The 15824-nt window shown below is 33.2% G+C and overlaps 3 protein-coding genes across 6 annotated transcripts in view; 1 reads left to right on the top strand and 2 right to left on the bottom strand.

Moving 5' to 3' along the window:
• Positions 1–1487: 1487 nt before the first annotated feature.
• On the bottom strand, positions 1488–4931 carry LOC106662655 (peroxiredoxin-2-like). Of its 2 annotated transcripts, XM_014386878.2 has the most exons (8): positions 4669–4931; positions 4524–4599; positions 2590–2688; positions 2355–2487; positions 2152–2287; positions 1964–2092; positions 1780–1885; positions 1488–1716 (listed from the first exon to the last, which is right to left on the bottom strand). In XM_014386878.2, exons 1-8 carry the CDS (start codon positions 4705–4707, stop codon positions 1625–1627), a joined length of 810 nt encoding a protein of 269 aa, XP_014242364.1. In that variant the 5' UTR covers positions 4708–4931; the 3' UTR covers positions 1488–1624. The 2 variants fall into 2 exon arrangements, with proteins under 2 accessions (XP_014242364.1, XP_014242365.1); XM_014386879.2 differs by lacking the exon at positions 2590–2688 and having other exon boundaries at positions 4669–4925.
• Positions 4932–8550: 3619 nt separating this feature from the next.
• Positions 8551–9414, top strand: LOC106662444. Of its 2 annotated transcripts, XM_014386537.2 has the most exons (3): positions 8551–8709; positions 8769–9184; positions 9240–9414. In XM_014386537.2, exons 2-3 carry the CDS (start codon positions 8808–8810, stop codon positions 9262–9264), a joined length of 402 nt encoding a protein of 133 aa, XP_014242023.1. In that variant the 5' UTR covers positions 8551–8709; positions 8769–8807; the 3' UTR covers positions 9265–9414. The 2 variants fall into 2 exon arrangements, with proteins under 2 accessions (XP_014242023.1, XP_014242022.1); XM_014386536.2 differs by having other exon boundaries at positions 8567–9184.
• Positions 9415–12101: 2687 nt separating this feature from the next.
• The window catches only part of LOC106662604 (dopamine receptor 1-like), a 408947-nt gene continuing 405224 nt past the window's right edge, over positions 12102–15824 (bottom strand). For both annotated transcript variants that reach the window (XM_014386805.2, XM_024227847.1), the window contains exon 4: positions 12102–14045. In XM_014386805.2, coding sequence (XP_014242291.1) covers positions 13259–14045 — 787 coding nt within the window. In that variant the 3' untranslated portion in view covers positions 12102–13258. The remainder of the gene's footprint in view (positions 14046–15824) is intronic.

Below are 15824 nucleotides of genomic sequence, written 5' to 3'. Positions count from 1 at the left end.
CTATCGGGACCTCGATCCACTCGGACACCAACTTCCTATCTCAACCCCACCTTTTGAGTTTTCCCTCCCTTTTGCCATTTTTCAAATGTCGTGTAATCGGATTGGATTCTCGGCGACAAATGAAATGGCCACGGAGAGCTTTAGTGAAGTATACTTCATTTTAATTCATTAAATTCACTAATTTCGTGGTCCGCTTGATCAATTAAAAGTTAATTTATCTCAACTAAAAACCTTAATCAATTGTAATATATTAATTGTATTTGTGCCATTCATGCGTGTCGTGCTGAGAGTGCCAGTGAGATTTTGCTATTTTGTGTTTATATACGTTGGATTTTGAAGGGGTGGGGAAGGAAGTCGGTATAGAAAGACATTTTTGTATAAGGAGTCGGCTTCTTTGAGGTGAAAAGAGTCGACAAAGGACAAAAACGTTGGTAATGGTTCCTTCCCCTCCCCCTTCAAAATTGAACATATATAAACTTAAAACAGCAATATCTCTGGCACTCTCAACACGACACACAAGAATGGCACAATTACACAGAAGACAAACACTTTGAGTGAGTAGAAATATAACGATGAGCTGGGTTATCGACCTGCTGGAAACATGAAGTTTTTCAGAGGATCTACGGAAGAGGTCAACACAGAGAAAAAAAACTTCCTTTCAGTTTTCGCCGAGCTTTCGACAGTTTTTATACTCTCATCTTCAGGGCCTGCTTTATTATCATATAAAAAATTTATCAAAAAAAAAAAAAACAATCATAAAAAATACAACAAAGACATGAAAAAAAAAACTACTTCGGTGCCCACGACACCATGTTCCTTTTTATTCCCCATTAAGGTTAAAGTAAGATATATCAAATTTTCAATTTTTGTGCAATTGTTTTTTCATGTCTTTGTTGTTTTTTATATGATAATAAAACAGGCCCTGAAGATGACAGTATAAAAACTGTCGAAAGCTTGGCGAAAACTGAAAGGAAGTTTTTTTCTCTGTGTTGACCTCTTCTTTAGACCCTCCGAAAAACTTCATGAGTAGAAATTCTTTGATTGAATATAAAAATATATTTTGCATTGTATAAATTCACTTTTTTCCACATCTTACATGTATTTGCTAAATTTAAACAATGTTTATAAATCTCAGGCGCTGAAGATGATCTCGACAAAGATCAAAACGTTGGCACGATAAAGAAAATGTTTTTCTGAAACCTACCGTTCTCTTCATTTTTTCATAAAAAATATTCTCTACCAGACCGCATCTCACGATTTCTGAATAATTATCTTTTAATAAAATTGATTTTTTTTCTTAAATACACATTAAGTTTCATGCAACCTTAAGGTAAGCAAGAGGCTTTTTGATTTTGTTCTTCTTAAATAACATAATAAATTAAACAAAGTATATTTTGTGCAATAAATGATCTAATTACAAAAAAAATTAAATTATTTCAGCAGATAATGAGTAAATTTCAAAAGGGTTCTCAATAAAACAACATTACTGCAAAATATAAAACCATTTAATGGCTTACAGATGTACATTCATTCTAATATATTTTCCATTGAGATATAAAGATTTTATTGTACTCATTCACACTCTACACGTTAACTCGCCCATGTTAAATTATATTCAGCATGTCTAAGATGGGTTAACTTTATTGAAGTATTCTATAGAATCTCTCGGGTTTGGTTTAATTGTCGGTTTGTCCGGGTTCCAATTGGCTGGGCAGACTGAAAAAAGACAAAAATTTATGTACATTCTACGTTGGTTTTAATTAATCAGCACTGCCATACCTTCACCGTGAGTATCTACAAACTGGAATGCTTTAATCAACCTCAACACTTCATCAACTGAGCGACCAACTGGCAGATCATTAATGGTCACCTGTCTAATAACTCCCTGGGAAAAATTTTATTTTTTATTAAATCTAATAATAAATATGTATAATTAAAAAAGTCTAAAAGTTTAAAACCTTACCTTTGGGTCAATTAAAAATGAACCTCTTAGAGGTACACCATCATTTTCAAGAAGAACATTGTAATCCCTTGCAATAATTTTCTTGAAGTCAGCCAAAAGAGGGTATTTTATTTCACCCAGGCCTCCTTTCTGAAGGAAAAAATGGATAAAATATTTTCAATTAAATATTGAATTGTCATCAGCCTCACCTTTCTAGGAGTTTGAATCCAGGCCAAGTGGCTGAAATGTGAATCGCAGGAACAACCGACGATTGCTGTTTCTAATTTTTCAAAGTCAGCCATGCGATCGCTGAAGGCGATGATCTCAGTCGGACAGACAAAAGTACTGAAACAATTTTTTTTTTTTTTTTTTTTTCAACAAATGACCAAACCTTATCAACATTTGTACTTACAAGTCCATCGGGTAGAAAAACAAGTAGAGATATTTTCCAGAGAAATCATTAAGAGAGATGGTTTTAAATTCATTTTGTACCACGGCCGTACCAGAGAAGTGCGGTGCAAGGGACTGCACCTTTGGCCCACCAGCTTAAAGAGGAAAAATAATTATTTAAAAAAACAAAACTAATAAACTACTTAAACAATTTGCAACATCAGCTTTCACGCTGTAATTCATCTACATATACATACAAAATATACAGTCATTTTCTTTTTTTATTGTAATTTGTTTGGGAGCAATTTTTTTAATTCTACTTTTAAGGGAAGAAAAAAGTCTTGATGCACTGTGACCTGTAAATAAAATCTTCGATTTAATTTTCAGCAAAACTATTCATTATACGATTAACTCAATATTATTGTTTAAATGATCAACTTAACTAGCCAACACTATTCAAATATTTATATTTATTAATATAAAATAGTATGGAATAGCATGGTTAAACTTAATTTTCTGCTTTAGAAAGTATAAAAAATCCTTTGCTAAAATAAGGCGTGTTACAATTACAAATATTAAAATGGTGCAAGACTTGAAACAAAATACAAAGGTCCATAACAATCAAACATAAAAGTATCAATTGTCCAAAAGTTTAAGATCTTTGATCAATGTAGTCTACTTCCTGTCAAACATCATCCTGGTATTCAAGAAACAGCAAGCAAATTTCAATAAACTCGCAGATCATATTGCACATTTAGATGGACGTTAAATCCTCTTGTTTTTAATAATAATTTTTAATGTCATACTAATAGGTGATTGAGTATCAATGAGTCATACCAAGTTTTGATTTTCAAAAACTAGATTTTTTAACAAAATAAATTTTATTAGGACAATTTTAAATTCTAGGACAATTAAATTGTTCCATATTTTTGGAGATATTTCAATTCAAAGACTTCAACTTTCAGTGTTGTTCAAACCAAAATAAATTCTTGCTCATGTTAGGAGAATAATATTAATAACTGAAGTCAATACTGAAATAGTAAGGCAAAAAAAAAAAAAAATTTTTAAATTAATACCTAAAAGCCAATAAAATTGTTTAATGTTCATTGTTATTGTATCAACTAGTTCAATTTATTATATTTCTTTATCTAGTCTTCTTTTGGCGATTTTCTAGCAAAAAAAAGTGGAAAATGTACCAAATGTACGTACAAGGAGTGTGGGAAAATGGGGCATGAAGCTGCCCACAGTCGCACAAAAATTTCCTGAGCAGATTAGACCAAATTTTTACACTTTCTTGCATAGTGAAAGTAAGTTCGAGACAACTGGTTCCATTGAGAATCTCCATCTCCAAAAGAAATCAAACAATAGAACACTGATAACAATTTTCTGTTTTGATTTTCATGATAGGAAATTCATCTTGCATACACTGTCTGATTGTAAAGTAAAAGGTTCTTAAATTCTTGGTTTGTACGGTAAAGAGCATACTGTAGATACCTAAATTTTCAGTTTCTATGGACAACAGTAGATCTCATAAAACCTGAAATGTCTGCTTTTAAGGTAAAGAGTGAACCCTTAAATTTTTGGTTTGTATGGTAAGGAGCATACTGCAGTTACCTAAATTTTCAGTTTCTATGGACAACAGTAGATCTCATAAAACCTAAAATGTCTGCTTTTAAGGTAAAGAGTGGACCCTTAAATTTTTGGTTTGTATGGTAAGGAGCATACTGCAGATACCTAAATTTTCAGTTTCTATGGACAACAGTAAATCTCATAAAACCTAAAATGTCTGCGTTTAAGGTAAAGAGTGGACCCTTAAATTTTTGGTTTGTATGGTAAGGAGCATAGTGCAGTATATCCTAAAATGTCAGTTTCTACGGACAGCAGCAGATCTCACACCATAAAATGTCTTCTTCTAAGGGAAAGAGTGAACCCTTAAATTTTTGGTTTATATTGTAATGAACGCACTGCAGATACCTAAATTGTCAATTTCTATATTAAAGAGGGCTTCATGGAATACTGCGAGTGAATATAGAAGTCTTCTTCAGATAAGAATATCAGAGAATTGGCCAACTTGTGCCCAACTGAATGACAATTTTAAAATACCTGACTTTCTACAAACAAAAATAAATAAACACAAATGGTCAGTTGGTAGAAATTATTCTATTAAGAACTTAAGAGCAAATGGCCTTACTTGAAAATGCTCTTGCAAAGTTTATCCCCTGGACAGTCGCCTGTTTGAAAATCGTCGTCGAGAGAGATTTTCTACCCTGGAAAATAGATAAAAATCCTTGAATAATAAGCCGGTCTAGGTTAATAAGCTAAATAATGGATTTTACCATGAGAAGGGCGCTGTTGGTGAGGTGCCTCAAAGCCATTTCAAAAACTATTACAATTGGGACAATCTGTTAAAAGAGGAAAATAATTTTACAGGCTAAAAATCCAAATTGTGCTCTGCTTGGATGGAAAATAGTATCGAGAAGTTGACTTGGCTGTTTTAACGATTGAAAACAGTGCACTCTTTCAGTAGGAATGAACGCCAAAATTCGAAGACTGCTGTTGACAACTGATTTTTTTTTTGTTCAGTTTCCAACCGACAACCGGTTAGTTATGTAACATAAATCTATACGAGAATGGCTCATTGAATTGGGTGAAAAAAGTATAAAAAAAGGTTGCATAACCATTGTTAGAAAAAAGAATATAAAACGTTGCAGATAATTTGAAAATGTGACCTTTTCATGGTCAAGCAATGGGCATTTCTATCAAGTTTCTCTTTATGAAAGAAGAAAAACAATTAATTCGACTACTTATGAAATCCGTTTCTTTCTTTACAATTGTAAATAATAATATAATGATTAAAAATAAACATTTTTTATACATTTTGCAGTTTAACATGTGAGTATGTGCACGCAACAATGCTGAATACTTTGCCTATCCATTACACATATTTGTTTTCACAGTCTGTATGCATTTACCACAGCATTTCCCAACATTATATTATTTACATAAATATAAACAATTTTTATTATATATTAGTTCGGATCCTTACAGGTTTGCCTCTTGTTATTAGCAAAAAATAAATAATTTGTTTATCTTAAGCTTAATTGTAAGCTTTTCCAACTTACGAAGTTTTTATAATTCAGGCTCCCATCAAAATCCAACAAAAAGAAAAGGAAGAAATGCATTTATTGCAAGCTATGTTTGAAGTTTATTCTGAATGTATTCACAGTCTATAACTCTGTTTACTGGCCATACAGTATAATTTTTCAATTTTTTGATTTTTTACCTTTAGAATAATCTAATTTGTCTGTTTTATTTCAATTTGGGTTCAAAGAGTAATTAAAGCATTTATTAACCACTATTTTACTTATGAATAATCTGGATTTGGTTTGTCAAGTGGGTTTAAAAATAAATAAATAGTTATTTACCAATCTTTCAGACTATTTTAAGGTCATTGTCAGGGTGAAACGATCTTAAAGATCCTACATAATAGAATGGTATGATGTAGCGGTCGTATAGAGACTGCCATATCGCATGAAAAATACAATTGAGCTTAGGAGCGGGGCTGACTCATCAGAACAATCATACATAAAAGTATTTGTCCAAAAGTTTATGATCTTTGATCAACCTAGACTACTATTTGTCAGACATTATCTTTGCATTTCATAAAACTGCAAGCAAACGTCAATAAACTCACAGACCGTATAGCAAATTTATATGGATGTTAATTCCTCTTGTATAATTTTTAATGTCATAATAACCCAGTATCAATGAGACTAATTTTGATACGCTTTCAAAAACTAGATTTTTAGTGTATAAAATAACACTAAGAACAATTAAATTGGTTGTGTATTTTCAGATATATTTCAATTCAGACTTCACACTTTCAATGTTATTAAAACAAAAGTATATACTTTGTGAGTTGTTTGCTTATGTTAGGAGGAGAATTAATACCTAAGAGCAATTCAGTTGTTTATAGTTCATTATTGTTGTAATAAATGTACAAATAATTCAATATATTATATTTCTTTATCTAGTTCACTTTTGGCTTTTGATTAAAGACGTCTGAAATAATTTGTGTAATAATTAAGATTGAGGCCACGATAGCTCAAGTGGTAGAGCAGCGGCGTATCAAGCCGAAGATCGTGGGTTCGAATCCCGCTCGTGCCATTGACTTTTTTGTCTTATCTAAATACCTTAATTAATTGAATGATATAAAAATAATCTCGTAAATAATCACATCCGTGAATACAACACAAGAAACAATTCATTGGCTAACTCAAATTTTTTCAATGTAAAGACTACGCACTATTATGATTTTTCATTAAATATGGCACTTTTTTTTTATAAAGAGAGGATCATTATTCAAAATTTCGAAAACTACAAAGAAGTCAAACAATTTATAATTTCAAAATTTTTAAATTGTAGTTAAGATATTATAAAGCCAAGATTTAATTTGGTTGGTTCTTTTCACACTACACGTTTATTCTGTATTATGTTTGTTTATTTGTTTGTTTTTTATTATGCTTTTGTAATGATACATTCTGTTTATTTCTCCGAGGATCTCCAAAAAAACCACCTTGTTTTCACCTCAAATTCTGTCCGGGGTCCCTCAGTGCTCTTACCTTGGGCCAATATTTTTCTTAATGTTTTTCAACGACGTTTCATCAATTTTTTGTTTATTGTTTCCTATTCTATGCGTGATAATGCCCGTCCACCTGTCACTTGCATAGTACAAACATACCTTCAACAGCATAACATCAGGGTCTTAGCCTGGCCAGCCCGTTCTCCAGACTTAAACCCCATTGACCATTTATGGAATATCTTCAAAAGATGAATAAGATAACGTCCATCACTTCCTGATACACTCCATGATCTTGAAAGGACACTTCGTGAAGATTGGGCTAACCTCCAGGAAAGAGACATTTCCAGACTGGTAGAAAGCATGCCGAGGCGTCTTCGAGATGTAATTAAGACAAGAGAAGGAAATACGCGATATTGAAATGGTAATTAAAAATCTAAAAAAATTATCTGTCCTTTATTTATTTTTTAAAATTTGTTTTATTATTTTTCATTTTCTTTAGTAATTTACTTTTTTAGACAAAGACTCGATTAATAAACGTTAAAAAACATAAAACCTTGATTAATATATAAAAATCAAGTTAATAGAAATGATGAATGATGAAGTGAGTGCGGTGTTCAAGCTTTTTTTTAATTACAATTAATTAAGGTTTTTAGTTGAGATAAAAAAGTCACAAGATAAAAAATGGCACAAGCGGGATTCGAACCCATGATCTTCAGCTAGATACGCCGCTGCTCTACCACTTGAGCTATCGTGGCCTCGATCCACTCGGACACTAACTTCCCATCTCAACCGCACATTTTGAATTTTCCCTCCTTTTTCCAGCTCATGCCATTGACTTTTTTTATCTCAACTAAAAACCTTAATTAATTGTAATATATTAATTGGTCAAGCGGACCACGAAATTAGTGAATTTAATAATTAAGATGTTGTCATTTTCTATGCAAGAAAAAGTGGACGAAATATGTCAAGTGTACGCTAGGGCCACAAAAACTATGAGAACTATAAATAAAAAAAGCAAAAAAACAACCCCATTTTCTCAAAGAATATGGACAGGGGACCCAAATACTCGCTGCCACGCTCAAGCACATTTCTCAAATCAGGTTCCCACGCGTTCCCTGTATGGAGCCAAAGAATTGCATCCTTTAATTAGGTAGGATACATCGAACAATCTTTCTTTCCATGCCAGATACATACACAAGCATTGGTCCAAATGTAAGTGTTGTGTGTCAACCTTGCATTTCCCATCGGCCCTGTGCTCTCTCTGTGTGAATTTTCCCTCCTTTTTGCCATTTTTCCACCAAAAGGTGGGGTTGAGATGGGAAGTTAGTGTCCGAGTGGATCGAGGTCACGATAGCTCAAGTGGTAGAGCAGCAGGGTATCTAGCCGAAGATCGTGGGTTCGAATCCCACTCGTGCCATTGACTTTTTTATCTCAACTAAAAACCTTAATCAATTGTAATATATTAATTGGTCAAGCGGACCACGAAATTAGTGAATTTAATTCCTTATTTAATTTAAAGATTTTGCTGCCTGCCCCTATTGTTTAGCTGTTTTAAAATTAAAAAAGTGTCCAATTTCAATCTTAAATGTTTACACAGAAATTAAATACATAAAAATTTAAGCTTTAATAGCTTGTCTCCATGGAAACGGTAGCAAAAGAAAAATATGTATCAAAATTCAGGTTATTTTAATATTACTCTCTTGTAAATTTTCTATTATTTGTATAGTTTTGTGTATTTAAAAAAGAAGTTCAGAATTTTATAATAACCCAAATTGGCTAAATCTACCTGGAGACTGTAAGCATACACAAAATATAATGGTGGTTTTGATCGTAAAGTACTTTGCTGTAAAATAGAAACACAAATGAAAGAAGTTAAGCTGTTTCCAATGAAAGATGTCAATGTCAATGGTACAAATGACTCACATAGCAGCGTTTGCGATTGTCGTGGCTATTAGTGTCTACAGGGCATATGTATTTTACCAGAGGAGTTTAAAAGAGCAGATGTTGCAAAAGAAGGAGGGAGCCAAGAGACATAAGTGTCCTGAAAAGCAGAACCTTGACATAGACCTGGCGAGGGTGAAACTCAGATGCTCCGCTGTCACTTTCAACGTGACAGGCTTAAAACAAATCGAAAGAAAACTGAGACTGAAATCGCTCCAGGTCAATCATTACAATGGTCTTGTACACGCAACTTGTAAAGCTGCTTTGAACACAGGAGGGCCGGGCTTTCTCATGGAGATAGTGAAAATTGCCCACCAACACGATCGAAAGTAATGTAAAAACCCTTTCTAATGTTACATAATTTTCATTATATTTTTTTTCCAGGATGAAGCAGCATTTCATTCTCTAAGTTTCATATTTTTATTGCCTGATGTTTCTCACTAACACCATTTGATAAAAAAAGAAGTAAATGGAAATAATAGTTCATAAAGAAATCCAATAATCATTTTGTTTGAATTTTAACTGACAAATTTAGTCATAAAAATAAAGACATTATTCCAAATTTGTTTATAAATTTTTTAAAGTATGTAACGGAAGTTAAAAAATACACGTTTTTCTTGAGTTTTTAATTTTATATGTCAAATTTATCGATTTATTTTGTTTCATCGCTTTCAAATTAATGTGACAAATTTCAAAACACCACAAAAATAGCAGTATCAGTTTTTATCATAATACAATTCAGTTAATTAAGGTTTTAAGTTGAGATAAAAAAGTCAGTGTCACGAGCGGGATTGGAACCCACGACCTTCGGCTTGATACGCCGGTATTCCACCTCTAAGTGTCTATTACTTGGTCAAGCGGACCACGAAAAATAGTGAATTTTATCATAATTATTTCTGCAATCCTCGCTGTATTGGCCCGTCAGAAACGTTTCTATGTTAATGTTAAAACATACCTGGCAACCAACATAGGAAAACAAAGAACGCAGACCACAATGATTGGTAACGACAAAATTATGCATTCATCACTCTGCAGACCACACAAAATATCTCATTTCTTTTGGTATTTTTAATAATATTGTTAGTATGAGTTGATACTTAACAGCTCCATTTTATTTTGAGACTTGAGAATGAGTTTAAACTTTTTCAAAACACAAAAACAAAATTAACATGCATGTTTAAAAAAAAAATTAATATTTATTTACGTTTTTACCAACAATACATACACACCAGTCAATTTACTCTCTTTTGGAATTATTCCATCATCATTCTCATTCCTAAAGCTTGGAAACCTCACAATCACATATTTTCCTACAGACTCATAACCTTTCTTCCCAGTAAGTTCAAAATCCTCCTTTTAAAATGTTTAATACATTAAGTGCCAGTATTGGCTTGCTTCTCTTACCAATTTTCCTCTGGGTGCAGTGCTGGCCATAAAATCAGTGTCATATCCAAGAAAAAAAATTTACTACTTATTCCATGATCATGATCAGGTTATATTTGCAATATTTCTAAAATTTATACTGGAATTTGGGGTAAAACAATACATTAGCATAGTTATGTTTATTTTCCTCATGTACAAGTTTAATGGTTATGTACAAATCATATTGAGAGACATATTTACATGAAGGAAGTGTACAGTTGGATATCACAATGAAGTTGTAGGTAACAGTGAAAAATGGTAACTCTTGGGTCTTCCCACTCGATCGCTAATAATTGGAACTATTAAAAAATAATTTCGTCTTTCACATTAGAAAAATAAGTAGGATTAGTTTAACTAATATTGTTTCTAAGAAAGCTCCTATTTTTGATTGAACTCATTGGAAAATTTGTAATAAAAAATCAAATTCTAAGGTTTTTTAGCTAAAAACCCAATTTCACAAATAATATAATTTTACTTTTTGATAAATATAACTTTGATTGAAATTGATTTACTTGAATATTAAATAAATACAAATTTTGTATATGAGTACAAAACTATTTAAAAAGCTTAAGCTTTTTATCAATTGTCTTTCAAAATATAAACACTATTTTTGTTTATTCTATTAGACAACAATTTTTGTGTAATTAACAGACAACTAGTTTCTTTTTATAATATAATATTTATATTGCCAAGAAGAGGCGACTAACTTACAACCTTTTTCAGAAAAGTTTATAATATTTTAATATCCATTCGCAAATGTCGACTTTTTTAAAGCTGGCATCTTCTAATAATTTTCCAATAGATTCTGGTAAAGTGTAAAACATTAAGCATAAAATTGACCATTTTTAAATATTCTTTTTCTATTTATCAGAATTTTTGGAGATTTTATGGTATTATTTTTTGTTTAGACTGACTTATAGATGAGTATTTACAAATTAATTTATACATTCATTTTATTATATACACAAGCTTGATAAGATATTTTAGTCAGATAAAGGAAGATCTAAGTGGTAAAAAACTTCTATTATTTGTTTAATAATTCTATAACTTCACTCCTTAAAAATTGATATTTACACTTATTTTGTACAATTCTTAATAAGTTTCTTATTTTATTAAATTAAATATCTCAATCCCTGATCAGTGACGTTCAACATTTCAACAATTTTTACGTCATCATCATGATCTTTTTTTACACTATACTTATCATTAATATCTAAACATTATTTACATATTGAAGTTGACTAGTAGGAAGGTATTGCTGTGTTTTACCCTTTGCCAAAGTGGCCAAAAATTATTGTATATTTATTATTTTCTTATGGAAATATAAATTTATTTAATGAAAATATTGAAGGATTGGCCAGACCACTTTTATCATTTTCTTCAAAAGAAGCAACTTAAAAAATTAAAACATGACGGGACTCAAAAATGGCATGTAAAAGTTAAATCCCCAAAAGTCTTCCCTATTTGTAGATTCACCTTTCACAGAAACTAATGAAATGACACTGATAGTAATGGATGCAGCTTGGATATCTGAAGTTAATACCATCAAATATTTAGGCATCACATTTTACGACATATTCAATACATTATAATTAATTAAGGTTTTTAGTTGAGATAAAAAAGTCAATGGCACGAGCGGGATTCGAACCCACAATCTTCGGCTTGATATGCCGCTACTCTACCATTTGAGCTATCGTGACCTCGATCCACTAGGACATCCCATCTCAACCTCACCTTTTTGAATTTTCCCTCCTTTTTGCCATTTTTCAACTCGAGATTTGAATCCCGCTTGTGCCATTGACTTTTTTATCTCAACTAACCTTAATTAAGTATAATATATTACTTGGTCAAGCAGACCACGAAATTAGTGAATTTAAATATTCAATACATATCGATTGAAAAGACTTTTGGGTGAACCTCTTCTAAAGTCTTTTTGACAAGAGTTCTTCATTTTCACTCGTCAACAAAAGGTTTTTATACCTATCACTTTTCCATCCCATTTGGAGTATGCGCCACCTTTCCTGGGGCAAGTCACTCTTAATGAGAAAAAAAAAATCCAAGTCCACCAAAATTTTGTTCTATGAATTATCATCAATTCACCTTTATATATACATAACTTACTTCACTGTGATCAAAATATACCATATGTGGTGAAAGAAGGATATGTGAAATTTTATCAACACATAACTGAGCACCCAAATACCATCTTCACTGATTTTGTCCTGTCGTTGCCGCCAATGTGAACTTAGAAGGCTGAAAATGAGACATCATGCCATCATGCTGACCTTTCTATGAATTTAGTCCTAATAATCTCCACAAAAAAAAAAAAAAAAAAGAAAAAAAAGTTCAATAAGTTATCTACATTAAAAAATAACCAAATATTAAAATTCATAAAAAAAAGAATAAATTTTTGAATTTATGTAAGAATAATGATTTCAGGCTCTGTTTATTATTACATTGTATTATAATAAGTTACTCATTTTCTGCTAGATTTATATAATTAAAAAAAAAATTCAAGTGGCCACCACCTTGCCTCTGACACATCTTCATAGTGTGTTTAAAGGAATCTCTTTGCTACTTATATCATTGCTTTTGTTTACAATGCTCTTTTAATAAGAGCTTATCGCTTTAATAGAATAAAAAAATCATATTATTTACAAGTTTACAACTTTTAAATTATCATTTCCATGTTCAAGATATACATATTATTAGTGATTACATATGTACAGTTTTGGTTTGTTCATAATTTTTTTTTTTATAAATTTCAAAACATTTATGTTTAGAGCTGAGAAAAGCATCTTCTCTATTTAGTTGATTGGGTAAATAATAGGATTGAGAGGATTCTAATGTGTTTGATTGAATTATTGTAATTGTTGTAAATGTTTGTGTCTTCACCTCTAAAGTCATTGTGGAACAAACCGATTTATTGTTATTTCGACCTTCTACAGCTCAGTATCTTTTTCTCAGCTGTGGATATCAAGTCATATAGCTGAAATTTCTTCATTGTCGAACATGACTTTTTCGGTAGAATTGACTCTGATTTGCCGTATTGAGCCTACGGATGATCTCGGCGTCTGGAAATCCTTGCGGCCGTTCTGCTTGACGTCCTGCCTCGGTTTTGTGTCGGAGAGGCTGAGGACTACCGATGAGTAGCCCCGGCAACAGCAGGGCGGGTAGTGGGCGGTGAGGATCCGTCGGAAAGCCTCTCGGAACTCCGTGTTGAATATCGAATAAATGATCGGGTTGAAGGCCGAGTTGGAGTAGCCCAGCCATGTCAGGATTTTGAAAGCCATGCCCGGTATGCAGGTCTTGCAGAAAGCCGCGATGATGTTGACGCAGAAGAAAGGGACCCAGCAGAGTAGGAAAGTGCCCATGATCACGCCAACCGTTATGGCAGCTTTATGATCCGATACGTGGTACGGGGATGATGAGACGTGGTGCATCGGTGGCAGGGAGGGTGATGTGAGAGGTCGTGTCACAGCCTTAATGTTCTTCACATGTTTCTGCGCGTAGCAGTAGAGCCGGGCGTAAATCCCCAGCATCACGATGCAGGGGACGTAGAAGCTGATGCAGGATGAGACGACTGCGTATGTCGGCGTCAAGTCGAGGGCGCAGGTCGGGTACTCTGCGTCCCCGGAATGGTAGACAAGAGGCTGAGGAGGGCGGTGAAGGCCCAGAGAAATCGGGACGAAGGATATCAGACCCGCCAGCAGCCAGATGCAAGCAATGGTTATAATCGCCACTCTCTTTGTCACCCATCGGCTATACCTGCACAAGAAAAAAAAATTAATACGAGCCATAAATCATATCATAGTCATAAAGCGAGTACGATAGTTGTCACCCTTTCTCCCATGGAACATGATTCCCGTGATGAAAACGATCACAAAAATGAAATGAAATAAATATAATCTTTCAAATTTACAACAGTGCCCGAATAAGTCCTACTAATATTATTTACACAGATATTTTTCTCATTCTTAATGAGAAAGTAGAAGATTCTACCTTCAGGACGGCTTGAGCGCACCTGCGTTCATTCGCCCAAATCTTTCCGAGTCCCTTCCTTTTGCAGGGGGTTCCCCGACCTTAAGGAGTCTCCTTGTTCTCCAGGGACTCCCTGGCCCGTGACACAGAAACAACCAATGAATTATCATTGGACCGAAATAAGACTACATGTTTTGAAGATAATAATACTGATGACACTCTCTCGGTATCTGCTAGTCTGTCTATGTTTGTCTTCCTATTCCTCAGTTTATCTATGTTTGCAGGTCAGCCTATATGTCATTTTGTCTAAGTGTGTCCTGTCTCTTCTTCTTTTCGTTCCTCTCTCCTACCCTCCTCTCTCTTCCTCACACTAAGTGTGAGTGGTAAATATTTGTCCAAATTCTTAAGCACTAAATAAAACCACATTAATCAATTAATTCATTCATATCTCTCTTTCTCTCTCTCTCTCTCTCTCTCTCTCTCACTCTCACTACATATGAGTGGTAAATATTTGACCAAATGATTATTCGGAGATCGTGGTCACTAAACACCACACATTTGACCAAATAATGATTCTCAAAAAAAAACCCTTGCAACAATCAATTAAGTAATTCATTCATCACTCTCTCTTTTTTTCTCACTCTGTACCTTCTATCTCCCTCTCTCTCGCTCTCTCACTTTGTATGAGGGGTAAATATTTGACCACATTTTGCGACTCTATATAAAACCGCAATAGTCAATTAATTTGTTCTCTCATTCTCTCTCTCATTCTAATTTCTCCCTCGCTCTTTCTCTCTCTCCCACTACATATGAGTGGAATTTGACCAAATTCTGCTTCTCTAAAAAACACGCAACAATTAATTAATTTATTTATCTCCCTCTCTCACTTCCATCTCTCTCATTTTCTCTGGTTTTTCTACCTAATATTAATAACCCATATTAATCAATTAATTAATTCATATCTCTCACTCACTTTCTCTCTCTCTCTCTCTCTCTCTCTCTCTCTCTCTATTTCTCTCTCTCTCTCTTTCCATTAATAATAATAAATATTTGAGCGAATTCTGCGTTTCTAAAAAAAACCCCGCAACAATCAATTAATTCATTCATCTCTCTCTCTTTTCTATTTTCTCAATTTCTTCGACTTGACATGATAGCCTTCTGCCTTATATCGTCTTTCCATTTGTCTCTCGATGTTTCTCTCTCTCATTTTTACTATTTTGCTATATAGTGGTTTGCTCATTCAACAAGAAATGATTAGGAAATTTTGCTATTAATTTGTTATTCGTATTCAAAAGTGGGCAAAATAATTTTAATTTCGTAAAATCTAAACTTATTAGAAGTTGAATATTTGCGACTGTCGATAAGGGAAATAAAAGTTGCCGTGATTCCTTCACTGACGCCAACTTGAATGTTCAAATTGAAAAAGTAAGCGGTTGATGTCGGTTTCACGCCATGTCGACTGGCAATTTTCCCAACACTGCGCTGTTCTTGTACGGGAAAAGGGCGAACATGCCCTTTGGGGATGTAGTCGCAAGTGTCCGTGTCAGGTAGTCCAATTTCTTTCTT

This window comes from Cimex lectularius, unplaced genomic scaffold, assembly GCF_000648675.2.
Source record: "Cimex lectularius strain Harlan isolate CLEC.00 unplaced genomic scaffold, Clec_2.1 scaffold151, whole genome shotgun sequence".
NCBI lineage: Eukaryota > Metazoa > Arthropoda > Insecta > Hemiptera > Cimicidae > Cimex > Cimex lectularius.
The sequence above is the reverse complement of the archived record's forward strand: the minus strand, read 5'-3'. Positions and strand labels throughout refer to the sequence as shown.